This window comes from Hesperophylax consimilis, chromosome 31 (assembly GCF_061612785.1).
Source record: "Hesperophylax consimilis isolate HC1 chromosome 31, BYU_Hcon_1.0, whole genome shotgun sequence".
NCBI classification, from domain to species: Eukaryota; Metazoa; Arthropoda; class Insecta; order Trichoptera; family Limnephilidae; genus Hesperophylax; species Hesperophylax consimilis.
The window spans coordinates 13,244,063-13,261,706 of NC_142866.1; the positions used below are offsets into that span (position 1 = coordinate 13,244,063).

The 17,644-nt window shown below is 38.1% G+C and overlaps 1 protein-coding gene across 1 annotated transcript; it reads left to right on the top strand.

Annotated features, from left to right (window-relative positions):
* Positions 1-435: 435 nt before the first annotated feature.
* Positions 436-9,990, top strand: LOC149409473 (uncharacterized). The gene is made up of 7 exons (XM_089649830.1): positions 436-531; positions 3,826-3,897; positions 4,599-4,696; positions 5,300-5,369; positions 7,224-7,278; positions 7,678-7,901; positions 7,991-9,990. The coding sequence occupies exons 2-7, from the start codon at positions 3,835-3,837 to the stop codon at positions 9,572-9,574; spliced, it is 2,094 nt and encodes a 697-aa protein (XP_089505956.1). The 5' UTR covers positions 436-531; positions 3,826-3,834; the 3' UTR covers positions 9,575-9,990.
* The last annotated feature ends 7,654 nt before the right edge of the window (positions 9,991-17,644 follow it).

Sequence of the window (17,644 nt, forward strand, 5' to 3'; positions counted from 1 at the left end):
AGGTTTGCAGGATCCCCGAGGAATAACGACCCACAGTCAAACGAAAAGAAAAATCTCTAGCAATAAATTAATTTTTTTGGTGTAAGCCTGAATGAATTTCGACAGTCGATATAATGTGTAATTTTTAAAGCCCTTTAAACCTTCTTCATGCATTTTAATTTTAATTGTCTAGTAACACTTGTAATTGTCTTCCATCTGTACTTTTTATATCATATGTATATTGTCATTGCTCATCGTTTATATATGCTCTCCTTTCACTGCCATCTGTGTTTCTTATTCGTGTAAAAAATATTATATTGTTAATGGACTATTTGTCCGTAAATAAATAAATTAACAAACTCAGCCTGTTGACAGCCCTGCTTCCGTAACTTCAGAACTGCAAGTGCAATCTTTGGCGTTGTGCAATCTCTGGCGTTCTCGATCATTCCTCTTGTGCTGGTGAGTTGGGAAGGACACTAATCACCTGGTGTTGGTGCTTTGGAGACTCCAATTCCTCATTTTCGCTTCTCATCTTCATCTTCGGATTTTAAGGTAATTTTATTTTTTATTATTACCTTTTTCAAGAGGTGGAACTTTTATTTATCCTGGAAATTAATAGCAAAAGTTTTCCACCACTCGAGCCGAGTTGGAAGATAACCCCCCTCTTTTCTTTCAGCAATTTCTTCTCCGAATAATTCTGAAACTATTATCCCTCTTAAATAAATATGATTTCATCTTTTTGCAGGTGAATCTACATTTTTCCAATTTTTATTATGTAGGTAGATACCTACCGATAAACCTAAGTACTTACTTTTATTTTTATTACTTTGCTTTTAGTTGAGAGGGGAAGGGGGTGCATCAGTAGGTGACGATGCGGAGGAAGGGAGAGGGGGAGGGCTGTGAAAATCACAAAACTCCTCTCCAGTTATTATAGTTAGTTAGTTCAAAACACTTCCATTTATTTGTTTCCATTTATTTTTATGCCCTAATATTACTGTTTCTTAACTTGGAATAAACACAAGTGTTACGATTTTATTTTTTTAAATTTAAAAAAAAATTGGATATTTTTTGAAAAAAATTAAAACTTTAGGCCTTGTGCGGGAGACCTAAACATTTTTTTGAAAATCCAAAACTTTTTGTGGTAAGTTGTGGTACCTAGTAGCAACTTTTTCTCAACTTGGAATTTGAAAACAAAAAAAAAGTTAAAAATCGATACACCCTACTATACATCTAGGGTCGGCAAGTAATTTCTAGAGGGGTCCAGATGGCGCTGGTAATTATGGAAAAAAGGAACACGACTTATAACTGGACTGCCAAAAAACTGATAATATTTTTCTTTAGCGGTTAAAATAAGAGTCTAGGTACACTTTCCGGTCCGGAATCGGACTGCGGTCCGCCTGTTGCCATCTGCTGCTCGAGAGCGTCCAACCATCCCGCGAGGAATTCTACGATATTTTCCTAGGATGGCGGGGCCCTAGCGTTACCTCTTCACTCTCGCTTCACACAGTTTTCCTAAGATTTCATTGACTGGCTGCGTTCATCCATTACCATTACACGCTCCACAGAACGGAGTGAATTGTAAGGAGTGTGTCCACTACACTCATTGTATCCAAGCATCTCCTTATGAACACCGCCACTCACTGATTTCAATGAATAACTTTTGCGACAGACCTACCTTCTCTTTGATATCCAACTGGCTACCAAGGATAACCAAGACTGTCATTAGTTATAATCGATCATTGCTTTAAACGTTCTTCGCACAGATTTGCATTGCGTTCATCTATTCTGTAAAAATAAAAAGAACCTACGGCTAAACATTTTGGGCGGGTATTCAAGGATTTCAAGTGGTGCTTGAAAAGTAATCACAGACTTAGATGTACAAACCCCAAGATTCATCTACTGCAAAACCGTGCAACCATTCGGAGGCAGATGACATATATATTATAATAGTGACTAGATCGGAACATCCGCAGAAAGATTCATTCCAAGAAATGGAAGCCGCTGGAAATGGACATCAGCTAAGATGAAGAACATGCATGCTTTGTTTCTCCCAACTCAATGTCACCATTTGCAAATAGTGAATACGCTTTTGAAAAAATTCCCAAAACCACCACGAGACTGAAGAAGAACAGCAAACATACTTTCAAGATGAGTCTCCATAGAAATGATAAATGGGGGAATATAATTTTTGTGTGAATACCGCACAAGAGTCCCATCTGCCCGTAGCCAGTGGGTATACGGTATACCCGTTTCCGGATTCTAATCTTTGACCTTAACGCAGGTCCGAGAAGTCCAAGATCCCTGACACTGAGCCGTTCACCGCGAGATGTCCTCGTGTCAGCCGCGGATTTTATTTTTTGAAAGAGAGATACATATTCCGGGGTTAGGAATATCCTGACAATATTTGAAATGCTCCTACATCCATCAATATAATAATAATGGAGGACTTAGAAAGCAGAACTTTGAATCCGCAACGACGCAGTGGGAACCCAACGCCTTGGAAATCATCAAGGGCGATCAGGTGATCATCAAGCTTTCCATTAAGGCTGACGGCAGAGAGTAGTGGATAAACGGAACAAGAAACCAACAAAACAAGACCACCCACCCCATTACCACATAGTTCCCAGGTTCGAGCACAATCATATCGATATGGTCATTCTTCCAATTTCAGAATTATGCCTACACTGTTTGACGTGAATCAGTGATTCCGATCAAATTTCATAAAATGGAGACTGTAGAATAGACGTTCTATGATGGATGGATCGCTCAATATATTATTAGTTTGGGACTCTTTTCCCACCACAAAAGAACGTAAACCAAGACATTAACCGACGAATCATCCTATTCAAGAGGAACTAATTCAGTCTCCAAATCAAGACTTATCTGGAGAAGGACCCAATCCAATTACTATTAAACACTAAATAGCCCAGTGCTAAGATGAGGTGCCGAAAGCTGGGCCTTTATAGCGTAAGGACATTGGATATTTTTGAGAAGTCGAACCATAGAAATACAAGAAAAGAAGTATCATTTTGTTCAAAGGGCTGGTAACAACCACGAGTCGTATTAAAGATTGTGGAGTGATACACAAAAGTCGATAAAAAGTATTGAGACGGCTCCGCTGGGCAGCACATATAGCAACGATAGAAGAAAAGCAGCTGGCAAAGTGCCCTCTTCATAAATTTGAAGGGTAAACGGCCATTGGTAATCCTAAACCTAGGTGGATGAATATTGTTGAGCATGTAAAACTGCATTGTTGAACTGGAAACTGAAGGGAGACAGCTTCAGATCCACTCCTGAGTGGAGGCATTTTTAGGGATAGAGCTTTGATGATTATGATGATGATGGAAGTTTTAAAGAAGCGAAGTTAACAGTTCGTTATGGATTCCTGATACCAACCCTGATGTATAGCAGTGAGGCATGGAAGAAAATCAGCTGGCATAACCATGTATGACCGTGCATAACCATGATACCAACTGGTATAACCATGTATGAAAGATTAGGAAAGGGACACTTAGATTGTTTATATATTATAGTATATGAAGTGCAATGTGAATGGTAGACGAAGTCGAACGACCAAGGAAGACATAGCATCAAGGGAACCAAATACTTAAGTCGGGTCATGGCAAGAGAATCCGAAGAACAGAAGGGTATGTATAAGACAATGTATGAAAGTGAATGAAGCAAGGAGTGTGTGCCAAAACTGAGTTGTTTAGCGGTCCGTCGCCTCTGCCCACCGATGTGATGGTTTGGTAGTTTTATGGATGTTTTAAGAAGGGATCAGATTATGAAAAGTGGGTACTTATTTTGTTTAAGCGCATTATGTTTATAATATTTTTGTTTTTTCAGAACTGTGCAATGGACCCGACCATGTATTTACAATCGCAACGACATCTACTCTTTCATATGGAGCCGATTCCCGTAAGGATGGAACAATTTGCCGTTATTTCCGATTACTTTTTTTTTGTCAGGGTCTTTGAAAATATATTGTTGGTTCTCACAACCGTGAATTTGATTCATCTTAAATGTAAACTTTTCATTTTATTTTGGTTTAGAGCATTCATAAAAGACATGTTAAATTTTTTTACAAAAGGGTTCTATTCCGGACCCAGAAAAACCCTTTATAAGAAATTTTTAATACTAAATAATATTTTGGAAAACAATAATTATATTTATTGTGATTTCGAACAGAGTTACAAAGTCTGAAACACTGACTGAAACATTGACTAAAGAAGGAGAAAGCGTCACATGGCATAATAACGGTCATACTTTTGGGGGTAAAAATTTCAAAGATACTTCAAGACATTTTATATTAATTTTATGCTCACAGATACAGGGCCTTACAAATAAACGTGTTTCCAATGTTACACAAGATTGTTTACCAGTTGTGCAAAATTTAAAACACGTTTATTAGTAAGGGGGAAAATAAATATTAAATAAGAGCAATGTTAGAAAATTTATTTATTTAAAAATTATTCCATTATTACTTTGCTCTTGTCAAAAAACCTATAAATTATATTATTATCTTAAAGATGTTATATGTTTAGAAAAATCTAAAAATATTTGTTTAGGTATTATGATTGTGATACTCTGTGAGAAATAAATATATATCGTTTCCATAGGTAATCCTGAGATACATACCAAACTTCGGAAATGGATATTTTCCCAAAACCCTCGTGGGCTGGAGGATTTACACCCGGCAAGGTGCATCTATGCCGTGGTAAGTTACTTACTAGTATTTTAATACATCTATGTACAAGCACGTACAGAGATAGGAAAAACTAAAAAATATTATTTCATCCATCCATGTGTTGGAGTTTGCCAACTATGACATATCCATTTCGCACCTCCGCCAATTTCACCGAGGTGCCTTGCACCTGAGAGATACTGAAGGTATCAAGAATCTGTAGCAACTTTTATTTTAGGATTCAGGAGTTATTTATTTATTTTCAGGCAATCGTCAGTTTATGTTTTATCAGTTTGAACATGTGTAGAACTGCCAAAATAAAACTATTTCCTCCACAATGATAAGAATAAATAAAAATATTGAAATTTATGAGAAAATTATACAAAAACAAAATATTGCTCATAATAAAAAAATTTATCTTTATGAAAGAATTATGTAAAAACTTAATAAAAACATTGATTTTATGAGAAAATTATATAAAAACAAAATATTGCTTGTAATAAGAAAATTATTTATAAAAATAAAATATTGCTCGTATAGTGAAATTTATACCTACCCATGTGTTATGATTTATTAATACTTTTAAGCATTTACATCTGGTTGATTAGTATCTAAAAGTTTTCATTCTGATTTCAGGGTTGATACAACACACATAAGAATCTTCCACGTCCTGCCTTTGATGTGGCCCAATCAGTATCAGGATCCAGTGAGTGTATTTTTTCTATGAATTTATTTTTATTCCAGTGACCTGGAAAAATCCCGCAAACCCGTTTCTTTAATTAACAATGTACCAATAAAACATATTTCTGGATATAAATTAATAGTAATTGGGGTGAGGGAAAAGTAGGATCCATCCAGCCATCCCATCCCATCATTGAGATGTTCAGGGTATCTAGCATGGACGATTGATAAAGGTTTTATCAATAATGTCGGTAACTTGTCATTGTTACTGAGCATAACTGCAGATCGCCAATGAACAAACAACAGTTCACAGGTAAGTTCTTCTTTTGTATGGTGAGGGGGGGGTCAGAGGGGAACATCTAGGTCAGTGAGCCAGTCTATGGCTCTGACGTCAGTGAGCGATCGTTGACCACACGTTCGGTCATTACTGCTCATTAGTTCACCATCATCTTGAATATGCCAGTCTCTTGAATACGGTCTCCTTAGGAATTGGGTACCGCCACCTTGGGAACCATTTGTTGGATAACCAACACTCTTTGCAATGGGTCACCCCAAGTGGTTGGCTACGTTTGATAATTTAGTAGGGGTGCCCGAGTTCATCGGGTGAGGTTTGTTCAGGATACGCCTGCCCACCAGCTGCGTGGCGTGCCAGATCGGGAGAGGCTGCTTTGGGGAGACCCTTCGATCTTTCCAACTGGTATCTCGACCCATCGCCTTGCACTTGTCGCTCCTAGACACACCTACCCAACCCTCGTACCTTTTTCCTTCCCAGAACTTGATCTCCTTCCTTTCCTTAAAAAAATACCCTCCACACGGCATCCCTAAAGATGACATAGGTCCTGACGTAAATTATTTTTCTGTGCGGGGTAAATGTAAAAAAGCCTCGCATCAAAGGTTTTTCCTTCTGTTTTGAGTTCCATGGTGTAAAGAAGTCTGCGGTTGTGGTTTTTACTTTATAAATACATTGGCATAGGTTATTGTATAGTTATATTATATTAAGTATTTGATTTAATGATGGGTCATGACTCATTTTACTAATAGTGGGAGTTACAGTACCAGCTTTATATTTTCGTATGACTCAAAGAGTCAACTCAATTTAACGACGGCTCAATTGAACGAGAGGCGTAAGCTCAGAGCATATGAGCAAACTGTTCTCGACCGATACTACTCTCCCGATATGGTTCCCAGCTCCCCAGCGTAAGCTTATGATTGTACGACTCCTGGTACCGGTAAGCCGCCATGTACCACGAGAAAATTAAGGTACTAGGTAGTTAGTAGGTGTAGGAACATATGTCCAAGTCCAGACGTCGGACTGTCAGGCGCCGTTTAACTCTCCCGAATGGGGTGTATTCCGTGTTTGTGAAATGCTACTCATAATAATTAATAATATATGAATATATAACAGTGGGGAGTAGGTAAGATACAATAATAATTTATATGTATTGGAAAACATAAAATGAAGGTTCAGAAGGTAGTTCTTTATTTTTTAAGTAGATTTTTTTAAAGTGCTTGCAGGTTCGTTGACTTGAGTTATTGTAATTACCTATCATGTAGCAATTCTTCATTATTGAGTTTGTGTTTTTTACGCCTTATGAGTTTATTTATACACAACTCTCGTGTCATTTGCGTCATTCCTTTAGCCATATTCTTGGAAACAAAGTTGTTAGTAATATAGTTATTTATAGTCGTAGAATTACTGTTCAATTGAGCCTTGGTACTGTTTACCGGGAGTCATACTAATACCGCTCATTAAAAAGAGCTAGCTCAATTGTGCAGCTTTTTCATGAACGACTCATCACTAATCTGAATGTTCTGATGAACTTTAAAGAAAACAAGAATGATTTTACGATTAGAATTTAAATGCATATTTTGTTTGCAGATATCTCTCCTGCCGTACTACAGAGCTGAGCAGGGTGTTATACTGCTTCCGGACGGTGAGTGCAAGTTAATAATATATTTACTATGTATTTACCATTTGTTAATCTCTGATGTTGAACGATGAAATCGGGGACAGCAAATTTAGTCATTTTTTAATAACCATAAGTTCTTGTCTGACGTGACGTGATGACATTTTTATTATTGTGGTAGTGGAAGAACCAGGATTAATTTTTGGCTCCAGATGAAATTACCCGAGATTGATTTAAATCCATAATCTTTGCAATTATTATTCCATTGCTTTATATTATAACATAATACCCAATGACTAAATAAAATACCCAATTATACCTACTTCAAATATTTGATCCATTGTTATAGATACCTTTTAACTAAATAATTTCATGCAAAGTACTTAAATAATATTTTATTTAATATAAAGTATTTATTTGTTCCAGCTATTAACCACTTCATGGCGGGGCCTTGGACGGAACCATTAACCCTGACGTACTGCAATGTCACGTATGTGATTGCTCCCCCGGAGCCGTTCTGCCGTGTGCACATCGCGTACCTCGCCAGACCTTTCCTGTACGAATGGCAAAACATCATTCACCGCAACTCCCCAGGCCTCTTCCAGCCGGATGGTCAGCTCCCGGTAACCCAGCCTGGACCGTCTCGAAATGTGAGCTATTAACCCTTTCCCATCACCTAATTGCCCATTTACTTGCACCTTCGGAGGTGCAATACTAATAAAATATGTTACTTCTACAGACTGACTGGGAGGCACTATGGCGTGAGGAGAGTGGGCCTCGAGCCTTCCAGCAGGAGCAGACGCGCTGGCAGGGGAACGCCTTTGCCCAACAGAAGCAGCAGGAACACCATCAGCAGGAACAAGCGCATCGGGAGAGACAAGACAAAGCCTTGGAAGTGAGACAGAAGCGGATAGATCAGGAGAAGATTCTGGAAGAGAAGCGCCTGCAGGACAATCAGTGGTTGCAGGAACAGAACCACCTGCGGGAGAAATGGAATCAGGAAGAACAAAAACGTCAATTGGAGCGCGAGACATACGCCTTACAGGAGTTCATTAAAGGCGGGCAACGGGCGGAAGCCCAGAGTCAAACAAAAACATCTCCATTGAGTGTTACTACATACATGGTGTCAGAAGCAGAGAGACTGCACGAGATGGCCTTTGAAGAAGAACGCCAGCGGCAAATGCCCACAGACGAAGAGCGCTTGTGGCACATAGCCAAAGTTGAAGAGAATTGGGAGCAAGTATTAAAAGGAGAGGAGTACTGGCGGAGCATGCTAAAAGCAGAGGAATACAAGAGGCAACTGGAGCTCTGGCGTCAAGCAGGTCAGTTGATGCAAAACCAAGAAAAAGGCTATCGAGTAGAGGAGGATCACCAGCAACGCAAAGAAGAGGAAAGGAAAGAACAGGAGCGCCAAGAACTAGAGCGTCAAGAACAGGAGCGCCAAGAACAGGAGCGCCAAGAACTGGAGCGCCGAGAATTGGAACTCCAAAATCAAATAGAAACACAAGAAATGGAAGATTTTTTTCGAAAAATATGGTTGCCCGTCAGAGATGAAGATTGCCAAGAAAGGGAGCGCCGGTGGGAAATGGCCAATGAAAGGCGTTTGGAAAGACTTTCGTGTCAGATACCAATGCCATCCAGAGATTGCAGCCGAGAATGGCAGAACCAGTGGAAAATGGACAAAGAAAAAAAATTGATGAGCAGTCAGATGCCAATGCCATCCAGAGAAGATCACCAAGAACAGGAACGCCAGCAGAAAATGGACAAAGAGAAAGAATTGGAGAGCAGCCAGATGCCGATGCCATCCAGAGAAAATCACCGAGAACAGGAACGCCAGCAGAAAATAGTCAAAGAAAGGGAATTAGAAAGACTCTGCAGACAGATGCCAATGGCATCAAGAAAAGATCACCGAGAACAGGAACGCCAGCAGAAAATGGACAAAGAGAAACAATTGGAGAGCAGACAGATGCCGATGTCATTCAGAAAAGATCACCGAGAACAGGAACGCCAGCAGAAAATAGTCAAAGAAAGGGAATTAGAAAGACTTTGCAGACAGATGCCAATGGCATCCAGAAAAGATCACCGAGAACAGGAACGCCAGCAGAAAATGGACAAAGAGAAACAATTGGAGAGCAGACAGATGCCGATGCCATCCAGAAAAGATCACCGACAACAGGAACGCCAGCAGAAAATAGTCAAAGAAAGGGAATTAGAAAGACTCTGCAGACAGATGTCAATAACATCAAAGAAGGAAAACCATCAGGAAGAGAAGCGCCAGATCCAGCCAAGGAAGCCATCCGGTAAAGCAAACCTCCAACAATAGAGTCAGATGTGGATGTCATCTAAAGAAGAAGATGGTCAAGACGAGAATCAAGTTGCAAGTGGCCGCGGTATGTCGTCAGGCTGGATTTCGATACTCAAGATGAAGAGTGAAAAACTAAAATATAACAAAATGATGGTTAGTTACTACTGGCGGCTCGACACTTTTGAACGTACTAGAGTGCTAATATTTAAAAAATGGCATTATTGATGTTGATGTAACTGAAACTTTTTTTTTTTTTAATTTTGTATTTTTGTACGAAGACTTTCAGGAAATCTCTTGAAAATTTTCATACATTTTCAACTTTTCGTTTTGGACTAAACTACATCAATAACGTCGAATTATTCAAACTTAGTACTCTATCACACTCAAAAGTCGAAATCCGCCACTGCTTTCGACTCTTATCTAGCTTAGGACTCTTGGCGTAGAAGGATTGCAGCCATATTATTATTAATTAATAACTCTGTCTAAGGTTTTTATTATTATTTGTACGTACTGATGTATTTTCAGTTTTTTTGTAATTTTTTAATGATTTTTCTAATACACAGTAAAAAATAGTAACAGTTTTTTTACTATAACTGCCCAAATAATATAATCTTTTCTTTTAAATAATAATATGTATTAACGTTCCAGTTCAGACAAATTTAATATCAGAATGAACATGAACAGTTGTGAATGAACATCAACATGTTATCAGAATGAACAGATGTTCATTCTGATAACACCAACACCCATCACTAATGATTTGATTGCCAATAGACAATGGAACACTCTCTCATTTTACTAGGGGCATGGAAAGGAGAGGTTCTGGACAGTGGCGGCCGGTGGTCAAAATATGTGGGGGTTCAACGGATTACAACATTAAGTCATAAAATAAATTAAATAAAGGTACACACCTATTTATAAAGAAGTTCTATTCTCTGTTCCTTTTGTTTAGCGAAGACCTCTATCAATGCTTAACACTGATAGTGCGGTCCGTCTGCCTGGCTCAACGTGTTTAAAAGAGATTTTATTCTTTTTAACGTTGAGAAACATCTTTAGCAATTTAGTTTTTGTAATTTCACAGTCTCGGGAAAGTCTTCTAATAAACAAGAACTATAAAAAAGTTGTAAAATTGATAAAGCGCCGTTAGCTTTTGAAAAATCTTCGCGGGCGTAAATTGCACAGAGTTCACCTTTTACTGAACTTTATTTAGGAAGTCATACGTTTTAAGCGTCACATTGTAATCATGTTCTGGGAAATTTGACCTGTATCGATTTTTATTAAATAGCTCATTATGGTGTTTACCTTAGGCACGGTAGCCTGAATCCAATTGCATTCTGGTGTCAACTTTTCCTAAAACCATTAAGCTCAAACCTTTTTGTAAATGTAAATGACAAGAATTATGTTTTTTGATTTTTTTAAGAAAGGTGAGTTACATCAGTAACACCGCTGATTGTCCAAACTGAATCAACATCGTAAATTAAACACGTAAAACAAAATAAACTATTCAATTGATCACATGCACAGAGCTACGAAGCTTTGTTATACATTGTTTTGTTAAATGATCGAGTAAACTTCTTCGATCCAGATTTGCACTCTTGTTTTATTATCAGTTCAGGTTTAGGTGGACCGGCATTTTTTATTATCACTTTGTTTTCAAAACTCGACCTATTGTTCTTAATGTATTCCACATTCAAACTCATTATTAATTTATAAGTTAAACAAACACACAAGTAATCATAAATTAGTATAACCTGCAATTGATATGCCTTATTAATAATTGATATACAAGATCGATATATCCTGCAATTAAACTTCAAAACATTCGCAGAGTAAGAAAAGTTTTAAATGCAAGAGACAATGCCCGGCAACGGCGAGTACTGACTGAACTGATAATAAGTAATCTGACTATCACTCATCTCTTAATGACAAGTTTTATCCTGTATGCTTGTATCGAAGAATCGTAACATTCGCTGAAAAATAGCAGATGGTAAATTGAAACCACGATATCGACAATAATATCAAACATATGCGTTTTATTTTCGAAGGAAGCAAATACTTTGGGGTGTGACATATTGAATGAAAAAAACATACACTTAGTAAGACACCACTTTATATATGCGTTTTAGTTTAACTTTCTACTGAATAAACCGTTCCTTCTGATGTGGTGGTAAAACCCCGAACGCCGTTCTTGATAAGGTATTATTTGCAAAGAATAGTGTGTACTGGTATGTACCCACGCTTTCGACTGTTCCACAGAATATGCGACAAAGCAGTTAAATTTTGGATCGCAATCGAAAACGAACTGCTACGAACATAGGCACAAGTCAAAGTCGGTCTGCAAGTTAAGCGCGCTTAATAAGTAGGTACCTTTTGAATGAGATATTATAACCGAACCGAGTTTCGTATTGTGATTAGCCATGTCGGAAATCTTGTTGGTTGTTCGGCGCTCGGGAGCACATATTAGCTGGCCGCCACTGGTTCTGGAGTGGAGGATGGGGACATTCAATGAATTATTCAATAATCCAGACGGCTGGGTGATACTAAAGGTAGGTGTTAGGTTTGGAGACAGAGGAGCAGGATCTCCCTTTCATGCAGTTTAAGACAAAGGTATCTTACCTAGATCAATGGGAAGGAGACGCAGAAGAGGCTTGCTTATTCAGAGAATGTGACAATACATTGCCACAGCCATGCTCAATTCTAAATCATGGTCTTTCACCAGGCCAATTCTGAGGGCATATTAGGCAATGGAAGTATAAAATACAGAAAACGTACCAACTGTAAATATGGGGCACCTGGATTCTAGTCGGCGAACTGCTGTATAATCAGGGCCTGGTCCGGTTGCTGTAAAGTTGTGTATAATAGAGAGAAGTCGGTGGTCCAAGGAAGTGCAAGGTCGGAAGTCAAAGGCGGTTGTGGCGGTTCAAGCAGGAAGCAGTCCAGGTAGAAGTCAGAGTAGATGTCGCAAGTTTGAGTGTTTGCAAGGGAGTGACTTGAGATCGCTTTTTGCACAGTATTTATAGAACGAAACGGGATCGTGTGCAAATTAGGGTATACCGGCCCCTTGTTAACAAGCTGCATTTCTGTACAGCCTCATATGTTTAATTGTCAATATTAAAATTACATTTCAACAGTACTCCTTACTCCGCTACATCTCGTGTAAACTAATTTTCCTAGCATTTTTAATTTGTTCAGAATAAATTGTACAATTTGAAATAGCGGGTCTCAGCCCGACATTGGTATGAGAAAATCCTTATAAGTACTTAATATGAACAAGTACATATTTAAATTTTACTAAACAATGTGGAGCGAGTCCAGCCTTTTAATCTATATATTTTTATTTGGAGTAACTAGTACCACTAGAATCACGCACATTTAATTTTAATTGTGCAACAAGAGGAGAATTGAGAGATTTTTAGGTTCCGGTGTGTTTTGTGCTGATTGAATGGCAGTCGCCGGCCAGAGTGTTCGCCCATCCGATGGCTGGTCAAAGGAGAGGGGAGGCGTCGTGAATTCTGGGTCTGCAGGGCCTGGACCATCCAGATTTATGCGGCCGGGGAGGGGATATTTTTACTGGCTTTCTCCTCCTGACATTGTCATTGTGGGTTGCATCCACATTCAATGCATCTATATTTTCTTTGACACTAGTAAGATACCGGTAGATACAGAATGGGAGAGGGCACCTGGAATGAGACAATCCAAAGTACTCATAAAAGGACCAGACCCTAGACGAACCAAGAAACTACTCGATATGGACAGAAACTCGCTGAGGGAACTGGTAGGACTACTAACGGGACACTGCCATCTCAGGAGACACATGCAGATATTGAGAGTGGAAAACACCAACAGATGCAGGAAATGTGAAGAGGATGAAGAGACTCCAATTCACCTATGGTGCCGATGTCCTGCCCTGGTTGGAACTAGGCTCAGATACCTGGGGAGACATACAGTAGAACCAGAAGACATAGCCACATAACCAATAACAACCCTGGTAAACTTTATTAAAGGGACTGGGTTGTTGTTAAAGGGTTGAGGTAAAATGGGATATGCACAAATGACCTACGTGCTCACGGGAACTATGTGTAAACAATCTCCACTCTTATAAAAAAAAACAAATACAAAAAAGCGGTATAGAGGGGAAGATACTCTCAGTATCAGCACTAGACCACCATCCAGTATTGAAACGTTGCTTGAAATGGCTTTAGCCATGTTTGGTGACCAGATCTGAATAGCCAGGTACTTCCCCACCTTCCTCGTCCCCATTTCCATCCCCCCCTACTACCTTCAGCCTCTCAACATACCTTAATCGGGGACGCCATAGTCTCCAGAGAAGCCATGGCTCCAGACGGTTGGAACCAGTTGGGACATTTGTGGGGATTCACATAATTTTTTATTTTTGAATTTGACTTGTAAAAAGCTCAAGCACACTGTATAGGTGTTATGCACAGACATAGGAATTAATAGACGAGAAGCTAATGGCGAGGGGTAAAATCAACTGTTGAAGAACGAAAGGAGTAAGGCTGACTGTGATTCGTCAATAAATCAATCTGACAGTAAATAGGCATCTCGCATTATAATATCACCATTTAGTTCTTAAAAGTAAAATCTGCTTTTGAATGAATAGACATTTCTACATGGGAGCGCAAATTACTCGCCACGTTATGAACTAATTTGCGAAGTCCAAATTCGGCAAAGTAAGGCAGCTTCTATTTTCAGAGTCGTAGTTAGTTTCAGAGTATTTAGTTAAGACACTTTTACAAATGTCTCATAATTTACTTACCCCAGTAAACAACGATGAGCACACTTGAGAATCGCTACATTGTTATGTGATAGTATATGTTTCTAAAACTGATCCATATAATACGGTGTGAATAAGCTTAAAATAAAGTAAAATAATGCTAACTTATGGAATGTAATACGACAATTGGGTTTATTCTCTTTTTCACATCTATTTTTACAAGTTTTCATATCACAAGTCAACATTTTGCCGTTTTATTTCGTAAAATGAACCGATGATGCCTCGACCATAGTTCGCACAAGAATGATGACGTCACGTCTTCAAATTTCACTTGAGGCCATATGCGAGCCCAGCCGGCTCAATGGAACCGGTATGGGGAGTGGGGATAATACGCTTTTAATCACTTAGGGCAGGTCTACCAATATTCATATGTCTATGGTGTTATGCTATTATCAGCACCTTGGTTCCTTGACAATTCGTCGCACGGAGCTGACTGTTAAAATTACACCTGCACAGGACTGGCCCTGGGCTCTGACTGGATTTGGTCAAATTGGATCTTTTAATGGTTTGTGAAAGTAGAGCGGATGGACGGACAAAGGCGTGTCAGGATAATGTAGGGAAGAAGAAGTCGGAGATGTTCCAGGAAGTGGTAACACAATCAAGTGAATCAAATACTTGAGATGTTTCGAGTATTGGCATAATGGAAGAGAATGAGATATGCGAGAGGTACCTACTGCTGTAGATTTATATAAAACTATATGGATTATAAAAAAAAATATTTCTTCTTAAATACTTCTTTTGGCCGCCTGCAGTTGTAGATTTGTTGGAATGTATGTTTCACTGGGATGTGAGAAAAATGGCAGCATCCAGAGTCACAATAATAAACATCAAAAAAGGTATTTTGGAAGGGGTGTTGAGATGTCATTGATACCAGCTGACGAAGGTACGTTTGTTAAGGTATTTTATTGCAGTGGAATATAAAGGCCTACAATAGGTAATAATCACTGGGAATTAGTTAGCTACAGTGACCACAGCTAATTAATGATCAGTGACCAAATATCACTGGCGTCTGGTACTAGGGTGTCCTAGGCTCTCCACGCAGCACAGGACCGCGAGGAGTGGTGGAACCTTGTCCACCAGGGAAATAGGAGTGTGGGTCACGATGCCCAGCAATAAACAACCGACTTGAGAAGCTAATTATAGTTTAAAAAAACTAGGATTTTAGCACCTGCGAATTAAGAATAAAGGAATTCAGAAGTAACGGAAACATTATTGTTTACAAAGGTAGTGACAGCATAGTTGATTTATGTTGACAGCTATAAATAAACGTTGACAGCTGACAGGAGAGAAAATTGTGGTGTTGCAATGTAGAAAAACTATTTTGTAATTAAATAAATGCTGTCAGCTTTTAATATTACATCATAAACTACCTTCGCGAATCAGATACCTATCTAAAATAATATCTTACAGAAGTTTGAAATGTAAACATAATACTGCATATACAGTTACGAAATGATCCACGAATTATAGGAAAGAAACGAACTAACTGCTAGCGGCGCGGTTCGTTTTTTTTGCGGTTGGTTGGTCCTAGCATGGTCCTAGCAGACGAAAAACTTTTTGAAATAAAATGTTATCTTAAAAGTTTTTAAAGAATCTGAACTCATCTCAACGCGAAGTGTAAGACCTGGCACACAATGAAGAGATGCAACACGACAGCTGCACAACGCCATTACGAATATCTAGACCCAAAGCTTTTCAACGATTTAACAGATGCAATAAAAGTGAGGAAAGCGATGGCAAATAATAAAAAATAATAATTTAACATTTTTATCCAAAACTGACTGATCAATATTTTACCGAAGATTTTCAGATAAAATATTGGTTTTGCTATTTGGTACGTATTTTCACTGATTAATTTAGTGTCAATTATTTTAAATATTTTAGATAATACTTACTGGAAAATTTTTATAACTGGATATACCTATTATTTTGTACATACCTACATCTATTTTAAATATAAATATATGTATATATGTAAATAGACTAGCTTCCAGTTATACCCGAGAATATTTCTATACTAACTGGGAAATTTAGTTAATTAAGAATTTTATATAACACATATTATTATAATTTTTCTTTTAGTATCATAATTTCTAAATATTTTTATTTTCTTTATAATTTCAATAAAAACAAAAATGTCGTTTGAGTGACATGCTCATTCGTCGGTTGACTTCTTTAATTTATTGAGAATGTTATTATATATTTTGTTTTACTCACGTAAAATGTAAGCTTCTACCTCTTTCTATGTGATTATCCAATGTTGTTCACGAAAAATGATAATACATAGTACCATTGTCGGCAAAGTTCATTAGGTATGTCTCTTTGGTGGAAAGATTCATAATATCATTTATATATTATGTAAATGAGAAATACTATTGGTCATTCGCTTCCTTGGGGGACACCAAACTTAAGTCGTAGAGTTTTGATATATTTTTTTTTAATATAGTTCGACTCCTAAGTAGGTATAAAGTTGATTCGGTCATTCCTTATAGGCCAGTGCAATTAGCGATTCGCGATCGAAGTAATTCCGGTAGTCCCAATTTTTTTATATGTTATATAAACTGATCCCCTGATGTAAAATCTGAGTTTCCGACCTTGGCGCACCTGTGCTCGCGCCGCCATTTTGAAAAAACTGGCCGAAATCGGGCCAAAATCTAGTTTTTCCCAAATATCTCATTTCCAATGCAAATTTCGGCTAAAGTATTTTAACAAGTATAATATAACATAAAATAACCTACAACTTTTGTTTAATCGAATTTCTTCTATCTCTAATAGGTACCGAGGTAGAAAGTCGTAAAGGTGCGTATATTTTTGAAAAAACAAGTTTTTTGCGCGACTAGGTTTGGTTTTTTATAAATACCTCGTTTCCAGTGGAATATAATGAAAAATTTATAGATACCAATTATGTAGAACATAATATTTCAAAAAAAGCTGTGCAGTTTTTATGTTTATATAGTTTTTTTACCGATATAAAGAATAAACAAATCTAGGTAGGTACGCACAGAAAATCTATCACGGTTTATTATCACGTTATTAGATTTTTGTTTGCATTTTTAAATATATACATCTATAAATTTACTAGAGGGCACTTCGGTATGGGGGGGCTACCCCCCCACCCTTCTACTCCTCCCTTCCAGTTCCCTTCAGTTGCCGCGTGACACGTCTTGAGGTCAGGGATTTGGTCTGACATGACCATCGAACAAACTCTGATGAGATCGATGAAAACATCTGGAGGTTTGACCCAAGGACGAGGAATCACAGACAGTTCCATCCTTCGTTGGAATGCTGGATTC

Bases quoted from the DNA above. Each gene is read 5' to 3' on its own strand.
- LOC149409473 (XM_089649830.1), top strand. From the start codon at position 3,835: ATGGACCCGACCATGTATTTACAATCGCAACGACATCTACTCTTTCAT. The intron at 3,898-4,598 runs GTAAGGATGGAA...TCGTTTCCATAG, and splicing joins TTCATATGGAGCCGATTCCC to GTAATCCTGAGATACATACC. The intron at 7,902-7,990 runs GTGAGCTATTAA...TTACTTCTACAG, and splicing joins AGCCTGGACCGTCTCGAAAT to ACTGACTGGGAGGCACTATG.